Genomic DNA, 26,580 nt, shown 5'->3' with positions numbered 1-26,580 from the left:
CCCATATTCAGTTGAATATGCTACAAAGACAACATATTTGATGTTCAAACTGATAAACATTTTTTTTTTTTTTGCAAATAATCATTAACTTTAGAATTTGATGCCAGCGACACGTGACAAAGAAGTTGGGAAAGGTGGCAATAAATACTGATAAAGTTCCTTAAACACTTATTTGGAACATCCCACATGTGAACAGGCAAATTGGGAACAGGTGGGTGCCATGATTGGGTATAAAAGTAGATTCCATGAAATGCTCAGTCATTCACAAACAAGGATGGAGTGAGGGTCACCACTTTGTCAACAAATGCGTGAGCAAATTGTTGAGCAGTTTAAGAAAAACCTTTCTCAAGCAGCTATTGCAAGGAATTTAGGGATTTCACCATCTACGCTCCGTAATATCATCAAAGGGTTCAGAGAATCTGGAGAAATCACTGCACGTAAGCAGCTAAGCCCGTGACCTTCCATCCCTCAGGCTGTACTGCATCAACAAGCGACATCACTGTGTAAAGGATATCACCACATGGGCTCAGGAACACTTCAAAAACCCACTGTCAGTAACTACAGTTGGTCGCTACATCTGTAAGTGCAAGTTAAAACTCTCCTATGCAAGGCGAAAACCGTTTATCAACAACACCCAGAAACGCCGTCGGCTTCGCTGGGCCTGAGCTCATCTAAGATGGACTGATACAAAGTGGAAAAGTGTTCTGTGGTCTGACAAGTCCACATTTCAAATTGTTTTTGGAAACTGTGGACGTCGTGTCCTCCGGACCAAAGAGGAAAAGAACCATCCGGATTGTTATAGGCGCAAAGTGTAAAAGCCAGCATCTGTGATGGTATGGGGGTGTATTAGTGCCCAAGACATGGGTAACTTACACATCTGTGAAGGCGCCATTAATGCTGAAAGGTACATACAGGTTTTGGAGCAACATATGTTGCCATCCAAGCAACGTTACCATGGACGCCCCTGCTTATTTCAGCAAGACAATGCCAAGCCACGTGTTACATCAACGTGGCTTCATAGTAAAAGAGTGCGGGTACTAGACTGGCCTGCCTGTAGTCCAGACCTGTCTCCCATTGAAAATGTGTGGCGCATTATGAAGCCTAAAATAGCACAAGGGAGACCCCCGGACTGTTGAACAACTTAAGCTGTACATCAAGCAAGAATGGGAAATAATTCCACCTGAGAAGCTTCAAAAATGTGTCTCCTCAGTTCCCAAACGTTTACTGAGTGTTGTTCAAAGGAAAGGCCATGTAACACAGTGGTGAACATGCCCTTTCCCAACTACTTTGGCACGCGTTGCAGCCATGAAATTCTAAGTTGATTATTATTTGCAAAAAAAATAAATAAAGTTTATGAGTTTGAACATCAAATATCTTGTCTTTGTAGTGCATTCAACTGAATATGGGTTGAAAAGGATTTGCAAATCATTGTATTCCGTTTATATTTACATCTAACACAATTTCTCAACTCATATGGAAACGGGGTTTGTATATATATATATATATATATATATATATATATATATATATATATATATATATATATATATATATATATATATATATATATATATATATGTATATATATACACATGTACATATATGTATGTATGTATATATATATATATATATATATATATATATATATATATATATATATATATATATATATATATATAGACACATTTGTTTCTCTAAATTTGGCCCCAAGTGAAAATAATTGAAGTCTAGGAGACTTGTTATTGAGTAGAGCACATGAGACTTTGCACCTGGCTGGTGAACAGCTTCAGTATCAGGTGACATTCTCCTGACACTTTGGAGGCGCTGGACCGGGGCTCCAGTTTGAACCAGGTGTCGAAGCCTCCGACGGGGATCTCCTGTCGGGGTGCAAAACAAGCCAAGTGAGCGGCGCTGTGAGATGTTTTAAACGTTTACTAGAACTTACATTTAAAGAGATGTTGATGCATCCCAGGAAGTCATCTGCGTTCTCCTCGGAGCCGGACGAGGACGATCCGTTGGACCGCACCGACTTTGCGATCTGCTTGAAATACCTGTCGAGAGGCGATGAAGAAGGTGAGCAACCTGTTTGCTTAGTCCAGAAGAAGCAGCATGATCGGCCATGAAAGACAGTGAATAACTTAAAGGGGAGATTTTCTACCTTCCCATTCCTCGAAGCCCGCTGACTTCGTTGAGCTTTTTGCAGGCCTCGGCCACCGAAACGTCATCATCGTGATCCCTGGAGAAGGTCAAGCATGAGGGGTGAAAGGGAACATTCCGGTGTTTGCACAACAAATAAAGTTGGCACTACCTGTTCGCCCTTGTTCATAAACACATTCGAATGGGACTGTGAATGTACAAACCCCGTTTCCATATGAGTTGGGAAATTGTGTTAGATGTAAATATAAACAGAATACAATTTGCAAATCCTTTTCAACCCATATTCAATTGAATGCACTACAAAGACAACATATTTGATATATTTTGCAAATAATAATGAACTTAGAATTTCATGGCTGCAACACGTGCCAAAGTAGTTGGGAAAGGGCATGTTCACCACTGTGTTACATGGCCTTTCCTTTTAACAACACTCTGTAAACGTTTGGGAACTGAGGAGACACATTTTTGAAGCTTCTCAGGTGGAATTCTTTCCCATTCTTGCTTGATGTACAGCTTAAGTTGTTCAACAGTCCGGGGGTCTCCGTTGTGGTATTTTAGGCTTCATAATGCGCCACACATTTTCAATGGGAGACAGGTCTGGACTACAGGCAGGCCAGTCTAGTACCCGCACTCTTTTACTATGAAGCCACGCTGTTGTAACACGTGGCTTGGCATTGTCTTGCTGAAATAAGCAGGGGCGTCCATGACAACGTTGCTTGGATGGCAACATATGTTGCTTCAAACCCTGTATGTACCTTTCAGCATTAATGGTGCCTTCACAGATGTGTAAGTTACCCATGTCTTGGGCACTAATACACCCCCATACCATCACAGATGCTGGCTTTTCAACTTTGCGCCTATAACAATCCGGATGGTTCTTTTCCTCTTTGGTCCGGAGGACACGACGTCCACAGTTTCCAAAAAACAATTTGAAATGTGGACTCGTCAGACCACAGAACACTTTTACACTTTGCATCAGTCCATCTTAGAAGCGAAGCCGGCGGCGTTTCTGGGTGTTGTTGATAAATGGCTTTCGCTTTGCTTTGTAGAGTTTTAACTTGCACTTACAGATGTAGCGACCAGCTGTAGTTACTGACAGTGGTTTTCTGAAGTGTGTCCTGAGCCCATGCAGTGATATCCTTTACACACTGATGTCGCTTTTTGACGCCTGAGGGATCGAAGGTCCGTAATATCATCACTTACATGCAGTGAATTCTCCAGATTCTCTGAACCTTTTGATGATATTACAGACCGTAGATGGTGAAATCCCTAAATTCCTTGCAATGGCTCATTGAGAAATGTTGTTCTTAAACTGTTCAAATATTTGCTCACGCATTTGTTGACAAAGTGGTGACCCTCGCCCCATCCTTGTTTGTGAATGACTGAGCATTTCACCCACCCACCTGTTCCCAATTTAGCCAGTTTACCTGTGGGATGTTCCATATAAGCGTTTGATGAGCATTCCCTCAACTTTCTCAGTCTTTTTTGCCACTTGTGCCAGCTTTTTTGAAACATGTGGCAGGCATCAAATTTCAAATGAGCTAACATTTGCAAAAAATAAAGTTTTCCAAGTATCTTGTCTTTGCAGTCTATTCAATTGAATATAAGTTGAAAAGGATTTGCAAATCATTGTATTCTGTTTTTATTTACCATTTACACAACGTGCCAACTTCACTGGTTTTTGGGTTTTGTACATACTTTGCATCACACTTTTTCTAATATTTTGCTGGACCTATCAGGTGTACCTAATGTTGTGTCCGGCGGGTTATGTCCAAAATAAATGAAATTAATGAAGAAAGGATTACAGTGACACCATATTTCACATGCCAAAGGACATGGGTCACGTTTTCATGATTACAAAAAATGTATTTATTAATAATAATCTTACCAAATGTCCAAATGTAGAAGGTCATTGTGCACATCGTCCACTTCACTGTGAGGGCAAAACAGAAGAAAAAACCCATCATGTGACTGTGCAAATATTATTATGATATACATAATGTTATTATGTTATTTATTATTATGTTATTATTACTATTATTATTATTAAACTATTTATTATAGTTATTTATTATTATGTTATGTTATTATGTTATTTATTATTAATTATTATTATTAAACTATTTATTATAGTTATTTATTATTATGTTATGTTATTATGTTATTTATTATTAATTATTATTATTAAACTATTTATTATAGTTATTTATTATTATGTTATGTTATTATGTTATTTATTATTAATTATTATTATTAAACTATTTATTATAGTTATTTATTATTATGTTATGTTATTATGTTATTTATTATTAATTATTAAAATATTTATTATAGTTATGTATTATTATGTTATGTTATTATGTTATTTATTATTAATTATTATTATTAAACTATTTGTTATAGTTATTTATTATTATGTTATGTTATTATGTTATTTATTATTAATTATTATTATTAAACTATTTATTATAGTTATTTATTATTATGTTATGTTATTATGTTATTTATTATTAATTATTATTATTAAACTATTTATTATAGTAATTTATTATTATGTTATGTTATTATGTTATTTATTATTATTGTTATTAAACCATTTATTATAGTTATTTATTATTATGTTATGTTTTTATGTTATTTATTATTAATTATTATTATTAAACTATTTATTATAGTTATTTATTATTATGTTATGTTATTATGTTATTTATTATTAATTATTATCAAACTATTTATTATAGTTATTTATTATTATGTTATGTTATTATGTTATTTATTATTAATTATTATTATTAAACTATTATAGTTATTTATTATTATGTTATGTTATTATGTTATTTATTATTATTAAACTATTTATTATAGTTATTTATTATTATGTTATGTTATTATGTTATTTATTATTAATTATTATTATTAAACTTTTTATTATAGTTATTTATTATTATGTTGTTATTATGTTATTTATTATTAATTATTATTATCAAACTATTTATTATAGTTATTTATTATTATGTTATGTTATTATGTTATTTATTATTAATTATTATTATTAAACTATTTATTATAGTTATTTATTATTATGTTATGTTATTATGTTATTTATTATTATTATTATTAAACTATTTATTATAGTTATTTATTATTATGTTATGTTATTATGTTATTTATTATTAATTATTATTTTTAAACTATTATTATAGTTATTTATTATTATGTTATGTTATTATGTTATTTATTATTAATTATTATTATTAAACTATTTATTATAGTTATTTATTGTTGTTATTATGTTATTTATTATTAATTATTATTATTAAACTATTTATTATAGTTATTTATTATTATGTTATGTTATTATGTTATTTATTATTAATTATTCTTATTAAACTATTTATTATAGTTATTTATTATTATGTTATGTTATTATGTTATTTATTATTAATTATTATGATTAAACTATTTATTATAGTTATTTATTATTATGTTATGTTATGTTATTCATCATTAATTATTATTATTAAACTATTTATTATAGTTATTTATTATTATGTTATGTTATTATGTTATTATTATGATATACATAATGTATGTAGAAATATTATTACAAATATTATTATGATGTACATAATGTATGCCGTGTGAAACTCACAAGACAAAGTGTTCGTCCCAGACCGGGTTGAGAGTCTCGGGCTTGACCTCGGTCACCTGGATGCACCTGGCCGGCAAGGCCTCCTTGGTGCTGGAGCGTTTCTCCAGCTTGTCCTTCCTCTTCCTGAAGCTGAACTTCCTCTCCTTCTTCTCCTCCGGCTCCCGGGGGCTCTGGCCCTCCAGGATACCCAGCATGCAGTAGGGGTCGCTGTAGCCTGGACTCCAGGATTAAGACAAAAGAAAAAGACAATTTGCAATGTACTTTAGAGTAGTCAGTGCACAGCGCGTATGGCTGTATCAATGGACTAAATATGAACACACAGTTGTTAAATTGTGCCCGTGGTGTGAATAATTAGAGTAAGCATGGTTATTTAGGTGTACCGATTAGGCATGATGTTTGATAAGAAATTATCGAGTTCGGGCCCATTATCGAATCCTCTTATCGAACCGATTCCTAATCGATTCTCTTATCGAATCCAGATAGGTTGTTGTACATGGAAAAAAACACAATATTTGGTTTAACAAAAGCTCACTTTTATTTTATAAGAAAAAACTAAAATAAAATAAATACATAAATATTGACTATTACCCCCCTAAAAAAATTAAATAAATATTGACTGTTGTTACCCAAAGTATATTAAGTGGGATTTTTCAGAAAAACAAATATATACAGTAACACAAAAACAACCTGTCTCTGTGATCACTATAGGTGCATAAATAATAATATAGTGTTAAAAAAAATCAGTCCCTTGGGCACAAAACTGAAAATAATACAACTCTCCAAAAAGTGCACTTCTGCTGCTATTGGAACATACTAACTACACACACAGGCAGACAGCTAACAAACAATCCAAGACGTCTAATAAAGTTCCAAAGCAGATTCATCCATTTAGGCTCTTTATTATTGTTGATCTTGCTTTGTCTTTTCCTATCTTTACTTTTGTCTTGCACTGGACTGTTTTTTTGTTTTTTAAAAAAACTGAAATACACACAATGACAAGTGTATAAGTTATGTGATTCAATTAACATACTGAAATGTAATACTCAATATGTAAATATTAGTTTTGTTTTTCAATAAACATCTTAGTATGAAATTGAACCACTTTCCACATTAATATTAAGTTACATAAACAAGTTAAACAGTTTACTTACAGATTATCTCTTCCAAGGCTTGTAAGATCTAACACAACTTGTCTACTTCTCAATTGTCTCATGAACTGGACTCTTTTCTCCCTCTTTCATTCATTCATTATGACATCCATCCATCATCCATCCATCTTTCTTTCCTTCCTTCCTTCCTATTCGCACCTCCATTATGACATCCATCCATCATCCATCCTTCCTATTTCACTCCTCCATAATGACATACATACTTCCTACTTTCTTTCCTCTTTGCTCCTCCATTATGTCCATCATTCATCCATCTTTCCTTCTTCTATTGTGATGTCCATCCATCATCCATTCATCCATCCATCCTTATTTTCTCTTTCACTTCTCCATTATGACATGCATCTTTTCTTCCTCTTTCACTCATTCATTATGACGTCCATCCATCATCCATCCATCCGTCTTTCTTTCTTTCCTTCCTTCCTATTTGCTCCTCCATAATGACATCCATCCATTATCCATCCTTCTTATTTCACTCCTCCCTAATGACATCCATCCTTTCTTCTTTCTTTCCTCTTTCGCTCCTCCATTATGTCCATCCTTTATTCATCCATACATCCATCCATCATCATCCTTCCTTCCTTCCTCCCTTCTGTCCTTCTTTCACTTCTCCATTATGACATCCATCAATCATCCATCCATCCTATTTAACTCCTCCATAATGACATCCATCCTTCTTTCTTTCTTTCCTCTTTCGCTCCTCCATTATGTCCATCCTTCACTTTATCCATCGTTCCTCTTTCACACCTTCATCATGACATCCATCCATCAATCATCCATCCATCCTATTTAACTCCTCCATAATGACATCCATCCTTTCTTCTTTTCTTCCTCTTTCGCTCCTCCATTATGTCCATCCTTCACTTTATCCATCCTTCCTTCTTTCCTTCCTCTTTCGCGCCTTCATCATGACATCCATCCATCATCCATCCATTATCCACCCATCATCCATCCATCCTATTTAACTCCTCCATAATGACATCCATCCTTTCTTCTATCCTTCCTCTTTCGCTGCTCCATTATGCCCATCCTTCACTTTATCCATCCTTCCTTCTTTCCTTCCTCTTTCGTGCCTTCATCGTGACATCCATCAATCATCCATCCATCCTATTTAACGCCTCCATAATGACATCCATCCTTTCTTCTTTTCTTCCTCTTTCGCTCCTCCATTATGTCCATCCTTCATCCATCCATCCTTCTTTTGCTCCTCCAATGTGACGTCCGTCCATCCATCATCCATCCATCATTCCTTCCTCTTTTGCTTCTCCATTATGACATCCACCTTTTCTTCCTCTTTCCATTTTCCTTTCCTTCCTTCCTTTTCACTCCTCCATTATGACATTCATCCATCCATCCATCCTTCCTATTTCACTCGTCCATAATGACATCCATCCTTCCTTCTTTCTTTCCTCTTTCGCTCCTCCATTATGTCCATCCTTCATCCATCCATCCATCCATCCATCCATCCATCCACCCTTCCTTCCGTCCTTCTTTCGCACCTCCATTATGACATCTATCCTTTCTTTTTCCCTTCCTCGTTCGCTCCTCCTTTATATCCATCCTTCATCCATCCTTCCTTTTTTTGCTTCTCCATTGTGACGTCCATCCATCCGTCCTTCCTTCCGCTTTGACTTCTCCATTATGACATCCATCTTTTCTTCCTCTTTCACTCATTCATTATGTCCATCCATTATCCATGCATCTTTCTTTCCTTCCTTCCTTCCTTCCTTCCTTCCTATTCGCTCCTCCATTATAACATCCATCCATCCTTCCTATTTCCATCCTCCATAATGACATCCATCCTTCTTTCTTTCTTTCCTCTTTCGCTCTTCCATTATGTCCATCCTTTACTCATCCATCCATCATCCTTTCTTCCTTCTGTCCTTCTTTCGCTCCTCCATTATGACATCCATCGTTCTTTCTTTCCTCTTTCGCTCCTCCATTATGACATCCATCGTTCTTTCTTTCCTCTTTCGCTCCTCCATTATGTCCATCTTTTATTCATCCATCCATCCATCCATCCATCCATCCATCCATCCATCCATCCATCCATCCATCCATCCATCCATCCACCCTTCCTTCTGTCCTTCTTTCGCTCCTCCATTGTGACATCCATCTTTCATCCATCATCTATTCTTCCTATTTCACTCCTCCATAATGACATCCATCCTTCTTTCTTTCTTTCCTTCCTCTTTTGCTCCTCCATTACGTCCATCCTTTATTCATCCATCCATCCAGCCTTCCTTCCTTCTTTCACTCCTCCATTATGACATCCATCTTTCATCCATCATCCATTCTTCCTATTTCACTCCTCCGTTATGACATCCATCCTTTCTTCTTTCCTTCTTCTTTCACTCCTCCTTTGTATCCATCCTTCATTTTATCCATCCTTCCTTCTTTCCTTCCTCTTTCGCACCTTCATCGTGACATCCATCAATCATCCATCCATCCTATTTCACTCCTCCATAATGACATCCATCCTTTCTTCTTTTCTTCCTCTTTTGCTCCTCCATTATGCCCATCCTTCACTTTTTCCATCCTACCTTCTTTCCTTCCTCTTTTACGCCTTCATCATGACATCCATCAATCATCCATCCATCCTATTTCACTCCTCCATGACATCCACCCTTTCTTCTTTTCTTCCTCTTTCGCTCCTCCATTATGTCCATCCTTCACCTTATCCACCTTTCCTTCTTTCCTTCCTCTTTTGCGCCTTCATCATGACATCCATCAACCATCCATCCATCCTATTTCACTCCTCCATAATGACATCCATCCTTTCTTCTTTTCTTCCTCTTTTGCTCCTCCATTATGCCCATCCTTCACTTTTTCCATCCTACCTTCTTTCCTTCCTCTTTTACGCCTTCATCATGACATCCATCAATCATCCATCCATCCTATTTCACTCCTCCATAATGACATCCATCCTTTCTTCTTTGCTTTTTCTTTTGCTCCTCCATTACGTCCATCCTTTATTCATCCATCATCCTTCCTTCTTTCACTCCTCCATTATGACATCCATCTTTCATCCATTCTTCCTATTTCACTCCTCCGTTATGACATCCATCCTTTCTTCTTTCCTTCCTCTTTCACTCCTCCTTTGTAGCCATCCTTCATTTTTCCATCCTTCCTTATTTCCTCCCTCTTTCGCACCTTCATCATGACATCCATCAATCATCCATCCATCCATCCTATTTAACTCCTCCATAATGACATCCATCAATCATCCAATCATCCTATTTCACTCCTCCATAATGACATCCATCAATCATCCATCCATCCTATTTCACTCCTCCATTATGACATCCATCCTTTCTTCTTTCCTTCCTCTTTCACTCCTCCATTATGCCCTCCTTCACCTTATCCACCCTTCCTTCTTTCCTTCCTCTTTTGCGCCTTCATCATGACATCCATCAATCATCCATCCATCCTATTTCACTCCTCCATAATGACATTCATCCTTTCTTCTTTCCTTCCTTCCATTTTTTATTCCTCTTTCACTCATTCATTATGTCCATCCACCTTTCCTTCCTTCCTTCCTTCCTTCCTATTCGCACCTCCATTATGACATCCATCCCTCCATCATCCATCCATCCATCCTTCCTATTTCACTCCTCCATAATAACATCAATTCTTCTTTCTTAGTTCCTCCTTTCGCTCCTCCATCCATCCATCCATCCATCATTCCTTCTGTCGCTCCTTTATTATGACATCCATCTTTCATCCATCATCTACCTTTCATATTTCACTCCTCCATAATGACATCCATCCTTTCTTCTTTCCTTCCTTTTTCGCTCCTCCATTATGTCCATCCTTCCTTCTTTCACTTCTCCATTATGACATCCATTTTTGTTTTCCTCTTTCACTCATTCATTATGTCCATCCGTCATCCATCCATCTTTCTTTCCTTCCTTCCTATTCGCTCCTCCATTACGACATCCATCCATCCATCCATCAATCCATCCATCCATCCTTCCTATTTCACTCCTCCATAATGACATCCATTCTTCTTTCTGAGTTTCCTCTTTCGCTCCTCCATTATGTCCATCCTTTATTCATCCATCCATCATTCCGTCTGTTGCTCCATTATTATGACATCCATCTGTCATCCATCATCTATTTTTTCCTATTTCACTCCTCTATAATGACATTCAGCCTTTCTTCTTTCCTTCCTCTTTTGCTCCTCCATTATGTCCATCTTTCATCCATCCATCCATCTTTCCTTCTTTTGCTCTTCCATTGTGACGTCCATCCATCATCCATCCATCTTTCCTTCCTCTTTCACTCATTCATTATGACATCCATCCTTTCTTATTTTCTTCCTCTTTCGCTCCTCCATTATGTCCATCCTTTATCCATCCATCCATCATTCCGTCTGTTGCTCCATTATTATGACATCCATCTTTCATCCATCATCTATTTTTCCTATTTCACTCCTCTATAATGACATTCAACCTGTCTTCTTTCCTTCCTCTTTTGCTCCTCCATCATGTCCATCTTTCATCCATCCATCCATCTTTCCTTCTTTTGCTCTTCCATTGTGATGTCCATCCATCATCCATCCATCTTTCCTTCCTCTTTCACTCATTCATTATGACATCCATCCTTTCTTATTTTCTTCCTCTTTCGCTCCTCCATTATGTCCATCCTTTATCCATCCATCCATCATTCCGTCTGTTGCTCCTTTATTATGACATCCATCTTTCATCCATCATCTATTTTTCCTATTTCACTCCTCTATAATGACATTCAACCTTTCTTCTTTCCTTCCTCTTTTGCTCCTCCATTATGTCCATCTTTCATCCATCCATCCATCTTTCCTTCTTTTGCTCTTCCATTGTGACGTCCATCCATCATCCATCCATCTTTCCTTCCTCTTTCACTCATTCATTATGACATCCATCCTTTCTTATTTTCTTCCTCTTTCGCTCCTCCATTATGTCCATCCTTCACTTTATCCATCCTTCCTTCATTCCTTCCTCTTTCGCACCTTCATCATGACATCCATCATCCATCCATCCTATTTCACTCCTCCATAATGACATCCATCCTTCCTTCCTCTTTCACTTCTCCATAATGACATCTTTCCTCATCTTGAGTCACCATATGTATTTTTGCATGTAAAATGATTCCCTACCAATTGTGTTTTGCTTCATCATTTTTCAGGTGTCTGGGACATTGAAATTGCAATATTTCTTACCAGGAATATAGATTGGGTTTCAGTACAATCGGGTGTTGGTCCGCCCTTCCAGAAGCCAGCACCAGTACAAAAGGGAGCATTAAGAGTGTAAAGGCTGAGATTGTTTCAACGCTTACTGGACTATTTTCTGCACATGTAGCGGGAGGTAAACAGCTCGACTGTAATTACCCTTCAAAAAGCTTTCCAGTGGAATAATAGCGGCGAGTAGAACGAGGAGAATTAGTTACTTGTGACATTCTTACCGTTGGCGTCCTTCGCCAGCAGACTCTTGGCTTTCAGGACGGAGACTCTCAAGGAGAAAGTGGCTCTCTGTGGAAGAAAAGCGTCAATAAAACGCAAACAAACTCCTGCAAACATCCGAAGGAATTCCACTCCCACCTTAAACTCCTGCACTTTCTGAAGTATGATGTCATGCTCCTCCTCGCCCATGTCAAACACCTCGAGGGAAGAAGACATGCATAATTTATCATCACCGTTACGCACTTTTTCCTCTATTCGGAAGCGAAAAGGATTAAAAAGGAAAGAAAAAGTTCCCTTTGTGCGAAGTGCGGTCTGGCCGGCGAGCTCCAGGGAACAGACGTGCGATTTGAATAAAGGACGCCAGACACAAAAAGGAGCCTACAATCACTGTCCGGGCGGGATGAATGGATGTAATAATGTAACAAAGTATATATCGGCTTTTATACGTGTTTGATCACAGCATCTGCTCGGATTCGTCACACGCAAAAGGTTGCTTTTTCTTGTTGCTGGCAGAGGCTTAAGAGCACAATATGGAACTCCTCCCACTGTGGTTGGTCCTAGATTTGGGTCGTTTTTTTTATAGGGTGCCATTTGGACTTCATAACTTGTAAAAAATAAATAGTTGATTTACCAATATTTTTATGTTCTATTGTATACATGACATATGTAACTTGCTGAAAAACATATTGGTCGAACTCAGGCACCTAAATCATAGTATATTTAGCTATATTAATGAGAGGTGACACACGGGATATGTCCACTCTGTTAAGGACTGTACTTTTAACACCAATGTATTTGCTGTATATGATATTTTGCAACAGCAGTGATGATTAACCAAGAATTATGAAAGAAACTGCTGTTGAATGCATAATAGCACTACATATACATTGTGATAAGTCAACATTACTATATACATGTCCACTCTGTTAGGTTGATGTCCACCGTGTTAGTTGAATGAGGCTAACACGGTGGACACTAACACGGTGGACATTTTGAGCTAAAGTTAGCCTTCAGCCTGCCTGTGTTAACATAACAGCTAGCATGGACTTGAATAATTGATAAGAAATCTATAATTTCACACAAACATGTTTTGAAAAATTTCAATTTGATTGATCTCCTTATTATTTAGGCCTAACAGAGTGGACACGTTATGTTCAACCACATTAAATTCACTTCATAAAAACATCAACATCAGATAGTAAGAGAGCTAAAAAACCACACAGCTTACCAGAGTTGAGTTTCCCGCCACTGGTGTGATGTTACCTGATGAGAATGATGTCACTGACAAATGTGGTTGTTTTCTTAAAGGGACAGTAACGCAACTTAACAGAGTGGACAGCGACCACAGGGACAGACATAGAACCTTATTTTTTTGTAATTATTTTTACGATTTTGATAATATACACCATATGACTAAAGAGAGCTTGTCTATGATAATTATATCATAACAAAAAAAAATTAAAAATATATGTTTTTATTTGTTATTTTCTAGATTAAAGTTGAATAAACAGCACCAGGGACATGGCAAAATCGCATAATAGAACTTTAACAAAAGCTTTAAAAAATATATATTCTAATGTTTGAAGCCCATATCACTGTATTTATGATAGACAACAATTTACCATACACAAAGAAACTAATGGAATGAGCAATTGTAAATATTTTGAGAAAATATGACATGATTTATACTGGGGACGCAAAAGGCACCATATAAAAAAAATGACCCATTTAGTCCACCCCACTGGGAGAACGCCATGTTGTTTGTCCGCCTAAAGAAGCGATTGTGTACCGTATTTTTCTGGACCATAGGACGCACCGGATTATAAGGCGCACTGCTGATGAGCGGGTCTAGTCAGGTCTATATTCATACAAAAGGCGCACCGGATTATAAGGCGCATTAAAGGCCTACTGAAATGACATTTTTTTATTTAAACGGGGATAGAAGATCCATTCTATGTGTCATACTTGATCATTTCGCGATATTGCCATATTTTTGCTGAAAGGATTTAGTATAGAACGACGACGATAAAGTTCGCAACTTTTGGTCTCTGATTAAAAAAAAACCTTGCCCCTACCGGAAGTAGCGTGACGTAGTCAGTTGTTCGCCTCCTCATATTTTCCTATTGTTTTCAACGCAGCTAGAGCGATTCGGACCGAGAAAGCGACGATTACCCCATTAATTTGAGCGAGGATGAAAGATTCGTGGATGAGGAACGTTAGAGTGACGGACTAGAATGCAGTGCAGGACGTATCTTTTTTCGCTCTGACCGTAACTTAGGTACAAGCTGGCTCATTGGATTCCACACTTTCTCCTTTTTCTATTGTGGATCACAGATTTGTATTTTAAACCACCTCGGATACTATATCCTCTTGAAAATGAGAGTCGAGAACGCGAAATGGACATTCACAGTGACTTTTATCTCCACGACAATACATCGGCGAAGCTCTTTAGCTACTGAGCTAACGTGATAGCATCTGGCTCAAATGCATATAGAAACAAAATAAATAAATCCCTGACTGGAAGGATAGACAGAAGATCAACAATACTATTAAACCATGGACATGTAACTACACGGTTAATAATTCTCAGCCTGGCAAAGCTTAACAATGCTGTTGCTAACGACGCCATTGAAGCTAACTTAGCTACGTGACCTCGTCAGAGCTATGATAAAAACATTAGCGCTCCACCTACGCCAGCCAGCCCTCATCTGCTCATCAACACCCGTGCTCACCTGCGTTCCAGCGATCGACGGCGCGACGAAGGACTTCACCCGATCATCCGTGCGGTTGGCGGCTAGCGTCGGCTAGCGCGTCTGCTATCCAAGTAAGTCCTCCTGGTTGTGTTGCTACAGCCAGCCGCTAATACACCGATCCCACCTACAACTTTCTTCTTTGCAGTCTTCATTGTTCATTACACAAATTGCAAAAGATTCACCAACGCAGATGTCCAGAATACTGTGGAATTATGAGATGAAAACAGAGCTATTTTGTATTGTTTTCAATGGGGTACCGATACTTCTGTTTCACTGGCTACGTCACGCGCATACGTCATCATCCAAAGACGTTTTAAACCGGAAGTTTAGCGGGAAATTTAAAATTGCACTTTATAAGTTAACCCGGCCGTATTGGCATGTGTTGCAATGTGAAGATTTCATCATTGATATATAAACTATCAGACTGCGTGGTCGGTAGTAGTGGCTTTCAGTAGGCCTTTAAAGGGGTCATATTATGATTTTTTTCTAAATGTACAGTCGTGCTCATAAGTTGACATACCCTGGGAGAATTTATGATTTCTTGGCCATTCTTCAGAGAATATGAATGATAACACAAAAACCTTTCGTCCACTCATGCTTAATGGTTGTGTGAAGCTATTATTGGCAAACAACTTTGTTTACTCTTTTTAAATCAAAATGACAAAAGAAAGTACCTAAATGACCCTGATCAAACGTTTACATACCCCAGTGACTTTGATCTGATAACATGCACAAAAGTTGACACAAACAGGTTTGAATGGCTAATCAAGGTTCCAATCCTCACCTGTGACATGTTTGTTTGTAATTAATGTGTGTGTATAAAAGGTCGGTGAGTTTCTGGGCTTCTGACAGACCATTGCATCTTTCATCCAGTGGTGCACACATGCTTCTGGATTCTGAGTCATGGGGAAGGTAAAAGAATTGTCAAAGGATCTGCGAGAAAAGGTCATTGAACTGCATAAAACAGGAAAGGGGTATAAAAAGATATCCAAGGAATTGAGAATGCCAATCAGCAGTGTTCAAACGCTGATTAAGAAGTGGAAAATGAGGGATTCAGGTAGACCAGCAAAGATTTCAGCCACAACTGCCAGGAAAATTGTTCGAGACGCAAAGAAAACTCCACAAATAACTTCAGCTGAAATACATACAGGACTCTCTGAAAAATTGTGGTGTGGCTGTTTCAAGATGCACAATAAGGAGGCACTTGAAGAAAAATGGGCTGCATGGTCGAGTCACCAGAAGAAAGCCATTTCTGCGCAAATGTCACAAAGTATCCCGCTTACATTACGCCAAAGAGCAAAGAGACAAGCCTCAAAAACTTCTGGAACAAAGTAATTTGGAGTGATGAGACCAAAATTTAACTTTTTGGCCACTCGACCGTGAAAAAACGTCCGACCGGAACTCACTAATTACTCAAGTTACTTGGGTGAATAATGTAAACTCACTACACCGGTAGTTTTTAGAACTTCTATGGCGAGTTTATTGACAGATATAGGTAAGAACTTTACACTACTTTATATTAGAAATGGCAACAGCGGAGGATGAATGTCCCATAACAAGAAAATAGAGAAAAAGAAGAAGCTTATCGATTACGGTGTCGGCACGGACTACAAAGGCGGACATGCGCAATTTTTCAGGATTTATGCAGATCCCAAATACAGATCAGCAGGTACCAGAAGGTAAGAAAAGTTGCTTTTGCATAATATTGCTAAACAAAACATCCGATAATGACATATTTTTTTCTCTAAATTCGGCCTCCGAGTCAAAATCAAAGCTTAGTGATATATAAGATCGTAGGTGGGTGTTTTTTTACCCTTTGCGTTCATATTTCGCTGTTTGTTGCATTTGTGTTGCGTTTCGCTTGATTGTAAAATATGTGGATGGAGAGGGGGTGTGATGTTCATATGTTGTCAATATTCAGTGTTTTATCCTTCATAGTTAATATTGTAAATCCCACATTCTTTATTTTCATGTACATTCTGGGTGTCTCATTCAGTAAAAAAATGTAAACATTCCATTTCGTTTAAGGTTGTCTTTCATAATGTTTTTAGCATTCAGGTTTTGTATTAGTGTTCCTAAAAATCAGATATACCAGCCCTCAGAAATATTTTTTTCTCTAAATTTGACCAACGAGTCAAAATAAAATCTTAGTGATGTATCAGATATATCAGACAGTAGGTGGATTTGTTTTACCTTTCGCGTTCATATTTCTCTGTGTTTGTTGCACTTTTGTTGTGTTTCGCTTGATTGTAAAATATGTGGATGGAGAGGGGGTGTGACGTTCATATGTTGTCAATATTCAGTGTTTTATCCTTCATAGTTAATATTGTAAATCCCACATTCTTTATTTTCATGTACATTCTGGGTGTCTCATTGAGTAAAAAAATTTAAAATTTCATTCCGTTTTTTAAGGTGGTCTGTCATAACGTTTTTAGCATTCAATCAGACATTATTGTGAGGTTTTCTGTTAGTGTTCCTAAAAATAGATAGACACATTTTTTTCTCTAAATTTGCCCCCCACCGAGTCAAAATGTTTTTTACCTTTTGCGTTCATGTTTCGCTGTTTGTTGCATTTTTGTTGTGTTTCGCTTGATTATTATTATTATTATTATTATTATAGAGGTTTATTTGAAATAGGGACGGATACAAAAACATAGACATCTGAAACAGTTATCCAATGTATGCATCATAGTGTTTGTAGCCAAAGATAATTTACAACACTTGTCCCCAACAACAACAACAACAACAACACAGATCCAACATTATTAAAATAGGAAAATAAAAAATAGAATGAGTCGATAATAATGATAATAGTAATAATAAGGCTTAAAGATTATAAAATATATCGATTAAAAGGGGGTGTAACGTTCATATGTTGTCAATATTCAGTGTTTTATCCTTCATAGTTAATATTGTAAATCCCACATTCTTTATTTTCATGTACATTCTGGGTGTCTCATTCAGAAAAAAAAAATAATAATTTTATTCCGTTTTTTAAGGCGGTCTGTCATAACGTTTTTAGCATTCAATCAGACATTATTTTGAGGTTTTGTATTAGTGTTCCTAAAAATCAGATATACCGGCCCCCAGACATATTTTTTTCTCTAAATTCGGCCCCCCGAGTCAAAATCAAAGCCTAGTGATGTATAAGATTGTAGGTGTTTTTTTTTTTACCCTTCACGTTCATATTTCGCTTTGTTTGTTGCATTTGTGTTGCGTTTCGCTTGATTGTAAAATATGTGGATGGAGAGGGGGTGTGACGTTTATATGTTGTCAATATTCAGTGTTTTATCCTTCATAGTTAATATTGTAAATCCCACATTATTTATTTTCATGTACATTCTGGGTGTCTCAGTAAGTAACATTTTTTTAAATATTATTCCGTTTTTTAAGGCGGTCTGTCATAACGTTTTTAGCATTCAGGTTTTGTATTAGTGTTCCTAAAAATCAGATATACCGGCCCCCAGACATATTTTTTTCTCTAAATTCGGCCCCCCGAGTCAAAATCAAAGCCTAGTGATGTATAAGATTGTAGGTGTTTTTTTTTTTACCCTTCACGTTCATATTTCGCTTTGTTTGTTGCATTTGTGTTGCGTTTCGCTTGATTGTAAAATATGTGGATGGAGAGGGGGTGTGATGTTCATATGTTGTCAATATTCAGTGTTTTATCCTTCATAGTTAATATTGTAAATCCCACATTCTTTATTTTCATGTACATTCTGGGTGTCTCATTCAGTAAAAAAATTTAAAATTTCATTCCGTTTTTTAAGGCGGTCTGTCATAACGTTTTTAGCATTCAGGTTTTGTATTAGTGTTCCTAAAAATCAGATATACCGGCCCCCAGACACATTTTTTTCTCTAAATTTAGCCCCCCGAGTCAAAATAAAAGCTTAGTGATATATCAGATGTATCAGATAGTAGGTGGGCTGTTTTATAACCTTCGCATTCATAATTCGCTGTTTGTTGCATTTTTGTTGCGTTTCGCTTGATTGTAAAATATGTGGATGGAGAGGGGGTGTGACGTTCATATGTTGTCAATATTCAGTGTTTTATCCTTCATAGTTAATATTTTAAATCCCACATTCTTTATTTTCATGTACATTCTGGGTGTCTCATTGAGTAAAATGTTTTTAAATTTAATTCCGTTTTTTAAGGCGGTCTGTCATAACGTTTTTAGCATTCAGGTTTTGTATTAGTGTTCCTAAAAATCAGATATACCGGCCCCCAGACACATTTTTTTCTGTAAATTTAGCCCCCCGAGTCAAAATAAAAGCTTAGTGATATATCAGATACAGTATATCAGATCGTAGGTGGGGTTTTTTTTACCCTTCGCGTTCATATTTATCTGTTTTTGTTGAATTTTTGTTGCGTTTCGCTTGATTATAAAATATATCGATTAAGAGGGGGTGTGACGTTCATATGTTGTCAATATTCAGTGTTTTATCCTTCATAGTTAATATTGTAAATCCCACATTCTTTATTTTCATGTACATTCTGGGTGTCTCAGTCAGTAAAACATTTTTAAATTTTATTCCGTTTTTTAAGGTGGTCTGTCATAACATTTTTAGCATTCAGGTTTTGTATTAGTGTTCCTAAAAATCAGATATATCGGCCCCCAGACACATTTTTTTCTCTAAATTTAGCCCCCCGAGTCAAAATAAAAGCTTAGTGATATATCAGATACAGTATATCAGATCGTAGGTGGGTTTTTTTTTACCCTTCGCGTTCATATTTATCTGTTTTTGTTGAATTTTTGTTGCGTTTCGCTTGATTATAAAATATACCGATTAAGAGGGGGTGTGACGTTCATATGTTGTCAATATTCAGTGTTTTATCCTTCATAGTTAATATTGTAAATCCCACATTCTTTATTTTCATGTACATTCTGGGTGTCTCATTGAGTAAAAAAATTTAAAATTTCATTCCGTTTTTTAAGGCGGTCTGTCATAACGTTTTTAGCATTCAATCAGACATTATTGTGAGGTTTTCTGTTAGTGTTCCTTAAAATAGATAGACACATTTTTTTCTCTAAATTTGCCCCCCACCGAGTCAAAATGTTTTTTACCTTTTGCGTTCATGTTTCGCTGTTTGTTGCATTTTTGTTGTGTTTCGCTTGATTATTATTATTATTATTATTATTATTATTATTATTGAGGTTTATTTGAAATAGGGACAGATACAAAAACATAGACATCTGAAACAGTTATCCAATGTATGCATCATAGTGTTTGTAGCCAAAGCTAATTTACAACACTTGTCCCCAACAACAACAACAACAACAACACAGATACAACATCATTAAAATAGGAAAATAAAAAATAGAATGAGTCGATAATAATGATAATAGTAATAATAAGGCTTAAGGATTATAAAATATATCGATTAAAAGGGGGTGTAACGTTCATATGTTGTCAATATTCAGTGTTTTATCCTTCATAGTTAATATTGTAAATCCCACATTCTTTATTTTCATGTACATTCTGGGTGTCTCATTCAGTAAAAAAAAATAAAATTTAATTCCGTTTTTTAAGGCGGTCTGTCATAACGTTTTTAGCATTCAATCAGACATTATTGTGAGGTTTTGTATTATTGTTCCTAAAAATAGATATACCGGCCCAAGACACATTTTTTTCTCTAAATTTGCCCCCCCAAGTCAAAATGTTTTTTACCTTTTGCGTTCATGTTTCGCTGTTTGTTGCATTTTTGTTGTGTTTCGCTTGATTATTATTATTATTATTATTATTATAGAGGTTTATTTGAAATAGGGACAGATACAAAAACATAGACATCTGAAACAGTTATCCAATGTATGCATCATAGTGTTTGTAGCCAAAGCTAATTTACAACACTTGTCCCCGACAACAACAACAACACAGATACAACATCATTAAAATTGGAAAATAAAAAATAGAATGAGTCGATAATAATGATAATGGTAATAATAAGGCTTAAGGATTATAAAATATATCGATTAAAAGGGGGTGTAACGTTCATATGTTGTCAATATTCAGTGTTTTATCAGTTATAGTTAATATTGTAAATCTCACATTCTTTATTTTCATGTACATTCTGGGTGTCTCATTCAGTAAAAAAATGTTTTAAATTCCATTCCGTTTAAGGGGGTCTGTCATAACGTTTTTAGCATTCAGGTTTTGTATTAGCGTTCCTAAAAATAGATATACCGGCCCCCAGACACATTTTTTTCTCTAAATTTGGCCCCCCGAGGCAAAATAATTGCCCAGGTCTGCTCTACAGTAACAATACTCTGACTTGAGTACAATTTTTGGGTTATCAACCCAACTCTGGACAGGAGGACACAAATGTTAGCAACGCTAGCATAGCTACGTTAGCTACAGTGCTAACATTTCACTAACGTTTTAACAGCAACCTCATGCTAGGTTACTGTAGCGTCGTCGTTGAAGAAAAACACAACAAATCTTACAGCTACATGGATGCATGGCAAAAGCTCCAAGCGTTACTCCAGCAATTTAAAGATCAATATGTTCATGTTTCGATACCTTGGGAAGGTACGCAAACAGCTCCTCGTCGCTGGTCACATGTTCCGGTGAAGGCACGCCGACTCGGTTGACCACAGTGTACACGACCTCCTCATATAGCAGGTCCAGCTGCGTGGAAAAAGACACTTAATGGCCAACACTTTGCAGGAACATTTCATGTTAAATCGGGCTGACAAAAAACCTCCGTCCTGCTGATTCTGTCCGCAATAAAAGCCTGGTCCACGTGTTCCTGGGGTGGCGGCACCGTGCAGGCTCCTCTTTGGCTCTGTGGTGGGACATCAGAAATAATAATAGATCCTCTCAGAGGCTACAACATGCGGCGTACCTCAGGGGTCAATGCTGGAACCAAAATTGTTCAACCTCTATAGAAAAATTTGTGAAGCCACAAAAGGACTTTGAGTAAATACTATACGTGCAGACGATACGACCACATTTTCTTCAGGAGCGAACACAGAAGCTGATAAAAAAAAAAGAGGTGGTTTGACAAAAACTAAAATAATTAAAGCTGCAAGCAGCGTTGGTCGGGTCCGCATTTTGGCAGGTGCTAGTCCTAATTAAATCACAATTTCCGCCAGTCCTGATGTGTGTAAAAAGTTTGGTGAGTTTTGAAGTATTTTAAGGCGGTCAAATTACAGCTCAAAGAGGCAAAAATTTGTGTTTTTATGAAACTTTTGTTTTGAAGGGGTGATTGCCAACTTCCTGTTGATTTTTGCTGAAGGATGTCAGTGTATGAAATCTAGCTCTAAGTCAGACCTACATAGAGGTTTTTGTTTCATGTCTCTCAGACGTTCCTACCGGAAGTTACAGGCAGTTTTGATTCCTAGGTGCTGCGGCAGCGGAGCAGCATCAGCGCAGCGGGTCTTTGAAGGCTCGTAAAACCAAAACCGTACTACCAATTAAAACGCCGTCGTCAACTTTTAATCAGAAGGGTTCAATCTCTCTCCCGTAGTAGTTTGAAGCCGAAACGACAAACGCGCTCAGAGGAGATAATGTTTGATGTTTGGTGACCGGTTTTAACAAAAATTGTGTTTTGAAGGAGGGATTGCAAACTTCCTGGTGATTTTTGCTGAAGGATGTCAATCTATGAAATGTAGGTCTAGGTGAGACCTACATAGAGGTATTTGTTTCATGTCTCTAAGACGTTCCTACCGGAAGTTACAAGCAGTTTTGTCTGAGTTTTCCTCTGAGGAGCAGTTTTGTCTGTGTTTTATTCCTAGGGGGCGCTAGAGCGCAATTTTGAGTTTTGGGGTTCGGTTTTTTATGAGAGCGCAATTTCCGCCAGTCCTGATGTGTGTAAAAAGTTTGGTGAGTTTTGAAGTATTTTAAGGGGGTAAAATTACAGCTCAAAGATGCAAAAATTAGTGTTTTTATTAATTTTTTGTGTTGAAGGGGAAATTGCCAACTTCCTGTGGATTTTTGCTGAAGAATGTCAATCTATGAAATGTAGGTCTAGGTGAGACCTACATAGAGGTATTTGTTTCATGTCTCTAAGACGTTCCTACCGGGAGTTACACGCAGTTTTGTGTGAGTTTTCCTCTGAGGAGCAGTTTTGTCTGTGTTTTATTCCTAGGGGGCGCTACAGCGCAATTTTGAGTTTTGGGGTTCGGTTTTTAATGAGATCGCAATTTCCGCCAGTCCTGATGTGTGTAAAAAGTTTGGTGAGTTTTGAAGTATTTTAAGGGGGTAAAATTGCAGCTCAAAGATGCAAAAATTAGTGTTTTTATTAATTTTTTGTGTTGAAGGGGAAATTGCCAACTTCCTGTGGATTTTTGCTGAAGGATGTCAAATTATGAATTGTAGGTCTAAGTGAGACCTACATACAGGTTTTTGTTTCATGTCTCTTCCTAGTGGGAGTTACAGGCAGTTTTTTTTGTTTTTTTTACTAGGGGGCGCTAGAGCGCAATTTTGATTTTTGGGGTTTGGTTTTTCGACTAAAGTGTTGTGTCATCGTTGTTCTATGTGTATATACAATTTGGTGAGTTTTGAAGCATGTTAAGGGGGGCAAAGTAGTGCGCAACGGTGCGGAAGAATAATAAAGAATAATAATAAAACCTTACAATAACAATAGTTTCCTTTGTACCTGTATAAAGGACTCCCTGTGGGAGTCCTTTATACAGGGTACATGCGAACCGTAATAAAATCAAAATTCCATGTGAACATAACCGTTTATCCATGCATTTTTGTCATGACGAGGGGGTTTTCGCAGCTTACTGCGAGGATTGTTCTCCCGGGATGCAAACGGACTTTTCCGGACCAGAGAGCAGGTAGGAACATATTTAATTACCAAAACTCAAAAGGGTACAAAAAAACAGAAAACAACCCGAAGGCGAGCGTGCCTAACGCACGCGAAAGCTAAGGCAAAAAAACTTAGGACATGAAACATGAAAGTCGCTAACTGTGGCATAAATAAACAAAACTTACTTGGCAAGGCATGAAGCAATGGCATAAAAAGACCATGAAACAATCATGAACAGAGCAATGTTGCCAGACCGACTAACTGGCAACGACAGGCTTAAATAATAGTCTGCTCATTAGAACAGGTGTGACCCGAACGCAAGAGACAGGTGAAAATCATAAGTCGGCATGGAAACTAAAACAAACAAGGGAGCGCAAACGGGAACTAAAAGAGTCCAAAAAATAACAAAAATAACAAAAACATAATCCAGACCACAGATCATGACAATTTTGGCCTTTAGTCCATTCATTAACAGTGTTGTTTTTCTCAATAATTTACCTAGTTTGACTTATTTTAGTTTACTTTAAGTACAAACCCCAAAACCAGTGAAGTTGGCACGTTGTGTAAATCGTAAAAAATTTTTTTGCAAGTCCTTTTCAACTTATATTCAATTGAATAGACTGCAAAGACAAGATATTTCATGTTCTAATGGAGAAACGTAATTTTATTTTTTGCAAATAATCATTAAGTTAGAATTTAATGGCAGTAAAGTTGTCACAGGGGCATTTTTACCACTGTGTTACATGGCCTTTCCTTTTAACAACACTCAGTAAACGTTTGGGAACTGAGGAGACACATTTTTGAAGCTTTTTCAGGTGGAATTCTTTCCCATTCTTGCTTGATGTACAGCTTAAGTTGTTCAACAGTCCGGGGGTCTCCCTTGTGGTATTTTAGGCTTCATAATGCGCCACACATTTTCAATGGCAGACAGGTCTGGACTACAGGCAGGCCAGTCTAGTACCCGCACTCTTTTACTATGAAGCCACGCTGTTGTAACACCTGGCTTGGCATTGTCTTGCTGAAATAAGCAGGGGCGTCCATGTTTGGATGGCAACATTTGTTGCTCCAAAACCTGTATGTACCTTTCAGCATTAATGGCGCCTTCACAGATGTGTAAGTTACCCATGTCTTGGGCACTAATACACCCCCATACCATCACAGATGCTGGCTTTTCAACTTTGCGCTTACAACAATCCGGATGGTTCTTTTCCTTTTTGTTCCAGAGGACACAGCATCCACAGTTTCCAAAAAACAATTTAAAATGTGGACTCGTCAGACCACAGAACACTTTTCCACTTTGCAACAGTCCATCTCAGATGAGCTCGGGCCCAGCGAAACCGGTTGGCGTTTCTGGGTGTTGTTGATAAATGTCTTTCGCTTTGCATAGTAGAGTTTTAACTTGCACTTACAGATGTAGCGACCAACTGTAGTTACTGACGGTGGGTTTCTGAAGTGTTCCTGAGCCCATGTGGTGATATCCTTTACACACTGATGTCGCTTGTTGATGCAGTACAGCCTGAGGGATGGAAGGTCACGGGCTTAGCTGCTTACGTGCAGTGATTTCTCCAGATTCTCTGAACCTTTTGATGATATTACGGAGCGTAGATGGTGAAATCCCTAAATTCCTTGCAATAGCTGGTTGAGAAAGGTTGTTCCTAAACTGTTCAACAATTTGCTCACGCATTTGTTGACAAAGTGGTGACCCTCGCCCCATCCCTTGTTTGTAAATGACTGAGCATTTCATGGAATCTACTTTTATACCCAATCATGGCACCCACCTGTTCCCAATTAGCCTGTTCACCTGTGGGATGTTCCAAACAAGTGTTTGATGACTTTCTCAGTCTTGTTTGCCACTTGTGCCAGCTTTTTTGAAACATGTGGCAGGCACCAAATTCCAAATGAGCTAATATTTGCAAAAGTTTACCAGTCTTTGCAGTTTAATCAATTGAATATAAGTTGAAAAGGACTTGCAAGTCATTGTATTCTGTTTTTATTTACCATTTACACAACGTGCCAACTTCACTGGTTCTGGGGTTCGTATTACACTAGGTCGGGGGTCGGCAACCCGCGGCTCTAGAGCCGCATGCGGCTCTTTAGCGCCGCCCTAGTGGCTCTCTGGAGATTTTTCAAAAATGTATGAAGAATGGAAAAAGATGAGGGGGAAAAAAAATCAATTTTTTTGTTTTAGTATGGTTTCTGTAGGAGGACAAACATGACACAAACCTCCGTAATTGTTATAAATCACACTGTTTATATTAAATATGCTTCACTGATTCAAGTATTTGGCGAGCGCCGTTTTGTCCTACTTATTTTGGCGGTCCTTGAACTCACCGTATAGTCTGTTTACATGCATAACTTTCTCCGACTTTCTAGGACGTGTTTTATGCCACTTCTTTTTCTGTCTCATTTTGTCCACCACACTTTTAACGTTGTACATGAGTGCACAAAGGTGAGTTTTGTTGATGTTATTGACTTGTGTGGAGTGCTAATCAGACATATTTGGTCACTGCATGACTGCAAGCTAATCGATGCTAACATGCTATTTAGGCTAGCTATATGTACATATTGCATCATTATGCCTAATTTGTAGCTATATTTGAGCTAATTTAGTTTCCTTTAAGTCCTCTTAATTAAATGTATATCTCATGACACATGTAA

At 37.2% G+C, this 26,580-nt stretch overlaps 1 protein-coding gene across 3 annotated transcripts in view; it reads right to left on the bottom strand.

Annotated features, from left to right (window-relative positions):
* baiap3 (BAI1 associated protein 3) overlaps nucleotides 1-26,580 on the bottom strand; it is a 160,174-nt gene that overhangs the window by 55,636 nt on the left and 77,958 nt on the right. For all 3 annotated transcript variants that reach the window (XM_062049979.1, XM_062049982.1, XM_062049980.1), the window contains exons 4-12: nucleotides 21,868-21,951; nucleotides 21,687-21,794; nucleotides 12,554-12,613; nucleotides 12,418-12,484; nucleotides 5,810-6,023; nucleotides 4,046-4,090; nucleotides 2,159-2,236; nucleotides 1,946-2,051; nucleotides 1,770-1,877 (exon numbers count right to left, since the gene is read on the bottom strand). In XM_062049979.1, the coding sequence (XP_061905963.1) occupies nucleotides 1,770-1,877; nucleotides 1,946-2,051; nucleotides 2,159-2,236; nucleotides 4,046-4,090; nucleotides 5,810-6,023; nucleotides 12,418-12,484; nucleotides 12,554-12,613; nucleotides 21,687-21,794; nucleotides 21,868-21,951 (870 nt within the window). The remainder of the gene's footprint in view (nucleotides 1-1,769; nucleotides 1,878-1,945; nucleotides 2,052-2,158; nucleotides 2,237-4,045; nucleotides 4,091-5,809; nucleotides 6,024-12,417; nucleotides 12,485-12,553; nucleotides 12,614-21,686; nucleotides 21,795-21,867; nucleotides 21,952-26,580) is intronic.

This window comes from Entelurus aequoreus, linkage group LG06 (genome assembly GCF_033978785.1).
Source record: "Entelurus aequoreus isolate RoL-2023_Sb linkage group LG06, RoL_Eaeq_v1.1, whole genome shotgun sequence".
NCBI lineage: Eukaryota > Metazoa > Chordata > Actinopteri > Syngnathiformes > Syngnathidae > Entelurus > Entelurus aequoreus.
Note: the sequence above shows the minus strand (reverse complement) of the source record. Positions and strands in the feature narration are given on the sequence as shown.